At 40.9% G+C, this 9,792-nt stretch overlaps 2 protein-coding genes across 3 annotated transcripts; one reads left to right on the forward strand and one right to left on the reverse strand.

The window, feature by feature from the left end:
- Nucleotides 1–478: 478 nt before the first annotated feature.
- LOC132838073 (DENN domain-containing protein 2D-like) lies at nucleotides 479–6,153 on the forward strand. 2 transcript variants are annotated; one of them, XM_060858195.1, is made up of 13 exons: nucleotides 497–560; nucleotides 811–1,450; nucleotides 1,572–1,652; nucleotides 1,844–2,120; nucleotides 2,194–2,263; nucleotides 2,359–2,436; nucleotides 2,513–2,653; nucleotides 3,105–3,253; nucleotides 3,379–3,550; nucleotides 3,729–3,779; nucleotides 4,789–4,870; nucleotides 5,017–5,259; nucleotides 5,596–6,153. In XM_060858195.1, exons 3-13 carry the CDS (start codon nucleotides 1,595–1,597, stop codon nucleotides 5,679–5,681), a joined length of 1,407 nt encoding a protein of 468 aa, XP_060714178.1. In that variant the 5' UTR covers nucleotides 497–560; nucleotides 811–1,450; nucleotides 1,572–1,594; the 3' UTR covers nucleotides 5,682–6,153. The 2 variants fall into 2 exon arrangements, with proteins under 2 accessions (XP_060714177.1, XP_060714178.1); XM_060858194.1 differs by lacking the exon at nucleotides 811–1,450 and having other exon boundaries at nucleotides 479–560.
- On the reverse strand, nucleotides 5,737–9,239 carry LOC132838074 (DNA damage-regulated autophagy modulator protein 2-like). Its single transcript, XM_060858196.1, has 9 exons — nucleotides 8,983–9,239; nucleotides 8,673–8,746; nucleotides 8,202–8,342; nucleotides 8,040–8,107; nucleotides 7,796–7,938; nucleotides 7,498–7,675; nucleotides 7,175–7,257; nucleotides 6,846–6,938; nucleotides 5,737–6,750 (listed from the first exon to the last, which is right to left on the reverse strand). The coding sequence occupies exons 3-9, from the start codon at nucleotides 8,330–8,332 to the stop codon at nucleotides 6,634–6,636; spliced, it is 813 nt and encodes a 270-aa protein (XP_060714179.1). The 5' UTR covers nucleotides 8,333–8,342; nucleotides 8,673–8,746; nucleotides 8,983–9,239; the 3' UTR covers nucleotides 5,737–6,633.
- Nucleotides 9,240–9,792: the final 553 nt, after the last annotated feature.

A 9,792-nucleotide genomic window follows, 5' to 3' on the forward strand; every position in this document is an offset into this window, starting at 1 on the left:
CAGCCGAGTAACCGGCTCATCTCTAATAATTATTTTGAGCATAGATTAGGTCATTATAAAGTGAGTTTTATCAACTAATACATTTAAATTTCCACTTTATAATGGATTAAAATAGTTCCACCTGGCACAATTATTAATTAGTAAGAATTATTAAAACTGAGCGGTGGAAACCTGAGCTGCAAATTATTATTATTATTATTATTATTCCCAATTTTCCCCTCAGGAATCAAGAAAAGTACATCTGTGTAATTTAAATAAAGCTACAACGGATTTATGCAGTTTGTGACTGTGTACTTGTGTGTGTTTGTGTGTATGTAATAGAAAGAAAGAAACAAACGAGCTTTACTCCACTTTCACTGACATTTAAATTGGGTGGTTGTGGCAACGTTATATAATATATATAATTTATTCTAGGCCACGCCCTTTGATTTGAGACACAAGCTATAGACCACGCCCCCTGTCCGCTCCGGGTTCTTTAGGTATTTGTGTGGTGTCACTGAGGACTGACGGCACGCGCGCTCACCTGAAGCAGACGGAGAGGTTAGAAAACACAGCACGAGGTGAGTTTCATTTAAAGCGGGGTCTCTCTCTCTCTCACACACACACACACACACACACACGCGCGCATACATACACACACTCCCTCCCATTTATTATTATTATGTGTGCGTGTGTATGTGTGTCTATATGTATGTATGTGTGCGTGCGTGCGCGCGCGTGTGTGTGAGTGACCACACAGTGTGAAACATTAGAGCTTGTTACTTAGCAACAGAAATTGATTAGTGTGTGAACTTCATGTGATGTAAACAGAAAGAAGTATCAGCACAACAAAACTCGATGGCTTCATGCAGCAGAACAGAAGTGGTCACTGTGGTGGAAAAGCATCACTGATCAGGAGAAGTTGGATATCAGTGAACGGCTGGTCAACTACAAGGGAAACTAAAAGATGTTCTAACCCCAGCTAAAGTATGAGCAGTAAGATGCTCCACAGACCCCAGGATTTCCCTTTACCTTGAGTTTACAGATGGTGATTAATTCTAAAAGCAGCTCTGACAGTAGGGCAGCTTCACATCACAGCTTTATATGAACACACTCACTGTGATACCTTCTTGTTTCCATAGTAACAACATGGACATTCACAACACACTCTACGGATAATTAAATAAATTGTTTGTTGACATTTTGTTTTTTGTGACATGTGAAAGGAGTCTCTAGTGTCAGCGCCGTGAAACAGTCAGAGGGTAAAACTGGAACTGTAGGTTTTTCTACATCTTCAGGACACACACACACACACCATTGTTTTCCTTTCCACTCTTTGTTTCACTTTCATTTAAACCACATTATACCTGTTTCCTGATGGAGAGCAGAAAAAAAGCCCCTCAGTTATTATTCCTGTAAAAAGGAAATATGAATGAACTTTATATTTCCTGAGCAGTTCCAGTAAGAGTATGTAAGTGTGTGTGTGTGTGTGAGAGAGAGAGAGAGAGAGAGAGAGAGAGTTCTGGGGATTTTCTAAATTGTTTCTCTCTCTCTCTCTCTCTCTCTCTCTCTCTCTCTCTCTCCCTTTGTAGTTGAGATTGTGCCTGATGTTTGAATGATGAAGAAGATCTACTCAATGTTCTCCTCTCTCCAGGACAAACTGCACAGAGACAGTGAGTACACACACACACACTCACACACATGTTTGATCAATAGAACATTGTGTGTGATGACCTTTAATTCATAAATGATCGTTGTGTACTCGGTAACCACTAACACTGAACATTTTTGAAACAAGACAGTTACTGAGGTGTGTGTGTGTGTGTGTGTGTGTGTGCACGTGTGCATGCGTGTGTGTATGCAGAAGGTGAAAAGAAAGCGTTGACCCCTGCTGTTGATGCTCCGCCACCTTTTGAGTGCACACACACACTTGGGCGGCCACCATTTTTTGAGTACCTGGTGGTGGTGAGTGTGAGAAAGAGGAGCAGTGGGGATGAAGGCTATGAGCCACAGATCATATATCAGTTCCCTAAAGCCATCAGCCAATCACAGCGTGAGAAGGAGGAGCTCTGTCTCAAGGCCATCACACTCTTCTGCTTCCCTGAGGGGGTCAGCTGGGCCCCACTGACTGAGTACCACAGGTCTCACACACAAACACACACACACACACAGGTTTGGTTGTTTGTATTGTATTAAGTCTCTCTCTCTCTGCAGTGAGACATTCTCATTCGTCTTGACTGAGATGGATGGTAGCAGGAGGAACGGTTACTGCAGGAGACTGCTGGTGTGCTAATCTATGTATTACACAGACACACACACATTGTCTCTAGTGTAAGTTTATGTATTATATGAGTATTATTGAGTGTGTGTGTGCGTTAGCCGTTAGGTAAAGGAGCACGCCCCCCAGAGGCCTACTGCATCATCAGTACCCTTGCCTGCTTCAGCCTCTTCTCTAAGGTAACAACAATATCTGTGAATTAGAGTGTGTCTGTCTGTCTTTAGTAACATTGTGTGTGTGTGTGTGTGTGTGTAGATCTTTGACGAGGTTGAGAAGAGGCGTCAGATCTCCATGGCGATGATTTATCCATTCATGCAGAGTCTCAGAGAAACACCGTTTCCTGCTCCGGGACAAACCGCCACAATCAAGAGCTTCATCCCTGAGTCGGGAACAGAGGTGTACACACACACACACACGTGTACACACACGTACACACACATCATGTGGAACATTGTCACCAAGCTACACAAAGTCTCCACATACAACATGTTTTTGTCCCGGTCTCCTGAAACTGAGAGGATTCTGAAAAGCCTGTAAAGAATAGAACTAAAAGCATCTCTCTCTCTCTCTCTCTCTCTCTCTCTCTCTCTCTCTCTCTTATTTATATATATATATATATCCTTTATTTTATTTATTATATTTTCAGCCACAGTTTTACAGAGATGGTGAATTTAGACAGACGGTTTCTGATGCTGTAGAGAGCTCTAAGAGCCGCCTCTTCATTGTCATGTCATCAGCCCTAACCCAAGTTTAAAGACAGATTTTTTTGTGTTAAAGTCAGTGTTTCTTTTGGAACATGATGACCTTGAAGCTGTAACTGTCTGTCTGTCTGTCTGTCTGTCTGTAGATGATCCGTCTGACTCGTCCAGTGGATTCCTGGTTGGAACACGTCGAATTTCGCTCGTTGTTTCACTGTTTATCAGATGAGGAGGTTCTGCAAGTTTTTGCTGCCACTTTGCTGGAACGACGAATCATCTTCATCGCTGAGGAGCTCGGGTAGCCATTCAGACCATACACACACACACACACACACACACACACACACACACACACACACACACACACCACTGCATGAGACACTGATTGAATTTTTACCCCTATGTACCTGTGTGTGTCTGTAGCACTCTCTCTCAGGTGTTACATGCTGTTGCTGCTCTACTCTTCCCCTTCATCTGGCAGCACACGTTCATCTCCATTGTTCCTAAAGTTCTCCTGGATGTGTATTTAGCACCAACGCCGTATCTCCTTGGCATCCAGAGGAACCTGCTGCATCTTCTCTCTGAGCACACTGATGTAAGGGTTTGTGTGTCTGTGTCTCTGTGTGCACTGTGTGTACAACTGACCTCAAAGTGTGTCACAGTTTACCCTAGTAAAGTATTCTCTATTACCATGGTAACTGTGAATGACACTAACCCACAAATCATATATAAGAACTCAAACACACACATTAATTTTGTCTGTTGTTCCTCAGCTGCTTATTGTTGACCTGACCAGCCAATCAGAGAGCAAGTTTATCACCAGAGTGAGTTCAATGCACACACGGACACACACGGGCACACACACTTACTTCAACAAAGATGTTCCAGCTCCAGTTGGACTCTGCTTCATGATGTATTCGGACATTCTACGAGCAGATGTAACTCCATGTGGTCTTTGAGGACAACAACCTTGTCATCAGTACAACATTTATCAGACTGTATATTTATAATCACACCCCCAGTGTCACCCAGATGAGGATGAGGTTCCCCTTTGAGTCTGGTTCCTCTCAAGGTTCCTTCCTTTACCATCTAAGGGAGTTTTTCCTCCCCACAGTCACCTGAGTCACCTCAGACTTGCTCATTGGGGATAAATACATACACATTTAAATATATCTATACTTTTGTATAATATTAATCTTTATATTATTCTTTATAATAACCTTCTGTTCTATGTTTATGTTCTATAAAGCTGCTTTGAGACAATGTCAATTGTTAAAAACACTATAGAAATAAATCTGAATTGAATTGAACAAGCTCCTCATCACACTTACCTACATTTACAGTTTAACACAAGACATATACACAAACATTAAAGTTTAGCTTGTGTGTGTGTGTGTGTGTGTTAACATGAAGTTTTAAGAGTGCTCTGTGAAGTAACAGTGTCTTAAACTTGGCGGTGTGGTTTTATAAAATCACAGGAAGTCGTTTGCGTTGTAGAATATAAACGATTTTCACAAAGTGGAAGTTCATCATCATGTAAATTGTGTAAAATCTCCTGAGAAAGATAAAAACAAAATGAACTCCTTACCTAGATTGATAGATGAGGAAAATCTGGTTGTTTTTCTGGTTAATCAGCTCTGGTCTGGTGTTTAGTGCAGCCTTCAGTCATTCTACACCCAGTACTTCATTAGCATCATGTCATCGTGTAAAATGCCGCCGTCACTATTAGTCTTTGTCCCACACAAACACACTGCTGCTAACAGCCCTACTGATGTACAGCAACATGCTCACATTCTCACTGTTCTGCTTCCAACACTTGTGTCTCTGCTGTAGATCGGAGATGAGGACACGCTGATCCCCAGCAGACTGAAAGAGGAGCTGCTACAGGATCTCTGCAGACGGAAACACAACCCTAGTGAGTGTGTCACTGAGCCATGCCGTTAATTAACACTCACTGTCTCTCACTTTCTCTGTCTCACTGTGTATCACAACTGATCACTGATACTTGCTGTTGTGTGTGTAATATGTGTGTAACGTGTTGCTGCTGTTGTGGTTCTACAGCTGCAGAGGAGATGAACAGCGTGGTGTCTGAAGCCTTCATCAGCTTTTTCGTGAAAACTGTTGGACATTTTGCAGATCATATCAAGCATCAGGGAGGAAACAAACAGTTGAGAACATTCCAGAAAAAGAGCTTCCTCAAAGCTGTGGAGTCCAAGGAGAACCGGAACTTTGTCAGACAATTCATTCAGACACAGATGTTCGACTTGTTCATCCAAGAGGAGGAGAAACACGACAACCACGAAGGTAAGAACCCAAACGCTGTTCTCTGGGTCACACGCTGTTCATTCTGCAGGGTGAGAGGTTTGAGGAACATCATGCTTCCTGTTTGAAAACTGCTACTTCAAGTCACACTCCTGTTTCATTTCTCTGTGTACTGCATCAGCTGTTGTAATATAGTAATTTACCAATAGGTGTCACTGTTGTACTATGCCCTCTAGTGTATTACTGCTGTTCTGTTACTTCCTGCTCTCCATGGGGAATAAAAAAACACGTGAAACTTCAACAAGCTGTACATATCTTTGAAATGACAAGATTTTCTTGACTTGACTGCATGTGTGTCTGGGTTTTTTTTTTTTTCAGGATTTTTCCATAAGAAAATTTTGGAATTTCAGCAGAGAAGAAAGGAGCGTCTGAGGAATGGAGGAGCGAAGGGGCTTGTCGTATGAAACAGAGTGTGTGTGTGTGTGTGTGTTTATTAATGCACAAACCAGTAAACAAGGCTTTAAACAGTATAAAAAGAGTTTATTTGTCTTTATGTTTTAAAAACATACAATATTGACTGTGTGTTTCATAGCTGCTTGTTGCTGAACTTGACTGAAAATAAAAGGTGGTGTAAAATAAAGGCAGTGACAGTGATGTGATCCACAGAGACTGAGTGTGATTAGCAGCAGTAAGAGTCCACAGTCAAGCTGCTAGTCACCATAAACAACACAACATCAAATCAACACTGAAAAGTTCTGAAAAGACCTGAAGACTGAACCTTGTGCTTTTCATGTTTTCACTTTGCAGCTTGTACCTCTGACTTTTTTTTAACTGAAAATAAACAGCAGAGAAATGCTAATGTGACTAATAAGTGAAATGTTAAACTAATTACTATAAAATCTCGTTTTACTAATAAAAAGATTTTTTCCAGATTAACTGTTTTTGTCTTGTTCATGATTACATCAAAGCACTTCACTATGCTAACTATGCTAATGATAAGTTTAAGCTAAACAATAAAGTGATAAAAAATAACACCGTACTGTAGCGGCAGTTTCTATGGTTACAGAGTTAAATGCTAAACAAAAACACAGATGGTTAAAGCTGATAGAAGCATCTTTTGTGTGGAGGAACATTTTAATCTGCACACATTCCCCAAATTTATATCTGTGTCTTTAAAATAAAATCTAAAGTGTATTCTGTATAAACACTGAAACCTTTGCTGGTTTTTCCTTCGGAAAATATACCTGCTCCTGTGAAACATCTGATTCAGCTCAAAACTATTGAGCTTATTGTAGAAGTTTTAAGAGCAGCTGCCTGACAGAAGATCCATGAGGACATAAGATAAAAAAATCTCTGATCCCATTGGTCAGATATTTAAACTGCTTCTGGTGCGGTGGTCTGGGAGGGGCTTTGTGTTTAGATGGATCCAGCCAGTAAGGGGGATGTCTCTCCAGGGATCCATGTTGAACCAAAATGGGTGGAGTCATGCAAATTGCTGCTCTGAAGGTCCACCTCCCCCCTCAGGCTGATCTTCTGTAGCCACAGACAGTACAGACAAACTGGAACACTGTTTCACACATAACTCTTTCTCTCTGTGTGTGTGTGTGTGTGTGTGTGTTCGTTCATACCTGAAAGTCTCTGATGTAGGTGAGAAAGAAGCTGATGAAGGAAAAAGCCAGAGACCATTCAGAGACTGTGCTCACCATGTGAGCTGTGTAACCCTAAAACACACACACACACACACACCAGTGTATAATATACTAAACTATACAAAATACAGTGTATATAATCTTTGTGTGTTTGCATATGTGACCCTGTAGAGTATGCAAATTATATGCAAATAAGCCACTAAGCACAGTTTCCCTGGGCCTTTGATAATTCATGGTGCTGTTGTGTAGGAACAGACTCACAAAATTCATTTTGCACAGCACACACACACACATACACATACACTTACAAGTTCTCCAGGGTTCCAGTGGAGTTTTTTATGCACCTCTAATCCTGGCAGGCTGCTGTACAGAATGACTGAGGATACAAACACTGAGACACAGTCAAGGAAAAAAATCTTTCATTTTAATTCATGATCAATAGCACACACACACACACACACGGCCATGTTCCTAATCCCAACCCTAAATCCCCAATCTTATCTCTACAACATTAATCTTAAATACCTTAAATATTTTAAATCCCGTATGTTAAACCTTAATTGTTAAATCTCTCATTCACACACAGAGTGATGGTGATAGGGTTAGGGTTAAAGATAAAGAGTGAGGATGCTGCTGATGATGCTGCTGAAGGTCCAGAGCCCGATGATCAGTCGAATCCAGAAGACTTGTTTGGTGTGTATGTGCGGCTGCATGTGGTACGAAACGAGTGTGTGTGTCAGAATGTAGAGCGCACCCACGCCAAACGTCAGCACTGCACCCACAAGGTGCATTGAGAACAACGTTGTCTTCTGCAGACACACACAGATACACATACATATAGAAGGGGTTCAGTCATGGGCTACTATCACAAATATCATGGATATTGATGCTTTTATGTTACCTGTAATTGTGTGTGTGTATGTGTGTACCTGGAAGTTTGCCACCACACACATGCCGAAGGAACTGATGCAGCCGAGCACAAAGCCCACATTATTGAGCTTCAGTAGTTGCTTTTCTCCCTGATCAGTGAGAGCCTCAACTTGCTTATAACGCACATACATAGTGGCAATGCCTACACACACACACACAAACAAAATGTGCTCAAAAAGGAATGTGGTATCAAACAGAGCTTAAAATAAAAAAACATAAAAATTTATTCAAAGTAGTTTTTACCGAGAAAGGCTGAGACACTGAGCATGATCCCGAACACACACCTCTCAGGAGCAACTGTACCTGTGTCACTGCATCACACACACACACACACACACACACACACACACCTGTCAGGACTTTGATGCAGGTGTAGGGTGTCGTGTACTCTGCTTGCCCCCTCACCTGATGTAGGGGACAAACGGGTCGACGTGTCTCAGCTCCACTGCTGTGATGTAAGCAAAAACAAATGTAGCTGCTGTCCAAATGACCAGTGATACAGGCAGAATACACAACCCCTCCTGAAACCACCACATCTCCACCAACCTACACACACACACACACAGAGCAAAAAGACATACGAGTGAAATGTATTTCATATTCTGATTTTTACTGTTTAATAAATATGTGATCCTTTATTGCTGTTAAAGAGCAGCACTGAACTGTGACCACCACACACACACACACACACACACACACACACACACACTCTCTCTCTCTGCAGGTAGTTGTGTTGTATGTTTTGTGGGTTTCTCACTGGTGTGAACAACAGACAAGCACAAAGATGCATTATAACAACCAAAATCAAACAATCACGCCTTAATCTCACACTAATGTCTTTTTTCTTTTTTACATTTTAAACATTAAAAACTTCACCTTTAATCCGTGTGTGAGACACCGTTCCTGTGTGTGAGGTCCACAGCCAGGCTCCTGTGTGTGTGTGTGTGCTCCTGAGTGAGAAAACACAATGAGTTTAGTGAACACTCCTGAGAGCATCATGTGAGTGAACACACTCTCACTTCCTGTGTCTTCATATGAGTGATTTACACACAGGTCTTTTAACCAGCTTTAAAACACATCACAATCTTTATCATGTCTTCAGAATTTTAGAGTGAAATGAGCTTCATTTTCTGTTTAAACTGTAATAAAACACATGACATGAAGATAATCTCACACACAGGGTTACCTGCTTTAAATGACTCCTGTCACCTCATGGCACAACTTCCGGTCTGTCTGTGTGTGTGTGTGTGTGTGTGTGTGTGTGTGTGTGTGTGTGTGTGTGTGTGTGTGTGTGTGTGTGTGTGTGTGTGTGTGTGTGTGTGTGTGTGTGTGTGTGTCTGTGCTGTGTGTTAATCACCGCTGATGATCTCACACACACTGATCACATTTATTCCTGTACTTTATGTTTACTTTCATCAACTTCTCAAGTCACTTCCTCTTCAGGGTCACGAGACATTCTGACGTCACTTCCCATATCCAGTGAACGCGTTTCCGTGATTCCTTCTATAGTCGGATTATTAATGAATATTTGTACGCTACTGTGCTAACTAAAGTTTTTGTCTAAATGTGTTTGATGTGTATAAAGTGAACATACGACGCTAAATTAAACATTTTATAACCCTGTTATAGTTCTTACAGATCGCCACCAGATGGCGCTGTTTAGTCATGAAATTAAATACACTCAAGGTTAATAGTTTTATAGTTAAGTCTAAAAGAATAGTATAAAATATCGTATTAATTATTAATACCGCTATTTATTCAATATTAAATAAAGTATGTAGTAAATTAAATATTACTTCCGCTGTTCAGAATACTTAAAAGATCTATAACAAAGATTCACCTAATCAGCGCGCACGTGGCCACACTAAATAATCAAATAAGAGAAAAAATTAGCATAATATTTATAATAGCATACTTGCTTTAATATTTGCATAATTATGCCAATGAAACAAAGTGAATGTCAGATAAAAACATAAGAAACATCAGCAATAAGAAA

The sequence above is a fragment of the Tachysurus vachellii genome, chromosome 22 (assembly GCF_030014155.1).
Source record: "Tachysurus vachellii isolate PV-2020 chromosome 22, HZAU_Pvac_v1, whole genome shotgun sequence".
Taxonomy (NCBI): domain Eukaryota; kingdom Metazoa; phylum Chordata; class Actinopteri; order Siluriformes; family Bagridae; genus Tachysurus; species Tachysurus vachellii.

Coding starts and splice junctions, on each gene's coding strand:
- LOC132838073 (XM_060858194.1), top strand. CDS start 1,595: ATGATGAAGAAGATCTACTCAATGTTCTCCTCTCTCCAGGACAAACTG. Junction 2,437..2,512: donor GCTTCAGCCTCTTCTCTAAG/GTAACAACAATA, acceptor GTGTGTGTGTAG/ATCTTTGACGAGGTTGAGAA. Junction 3,254..3,378: donor TTCATCGCTGAGGAGCTCGG/GTAGCCATTCAG, acceptor GTGTGTCTGTAG/CACTCTCTCTCAGGTGTTAC.
- LOC132838074 (XM_060858196.1), bottom strand. CDS start 8,332: ATGTGGTGGTTTCAGGAGGGGTTGTGTATTCTGCCTGTATCACTGGTC. Junction 8,108..8,201: donor CCGTTTGTCCCCTACATCAG/GTGAGGGGGCAA, acceptor TGTGTGATGCAG/TGACACAGGTACAGTTGCTC. Junction 6,939..7,174: donor ACTGGAACCCTGGAGAACTT/GTAAGTGTATGT, acceptor TGTGTGTTTTAG/GGTTACACAGCTCACATGGT.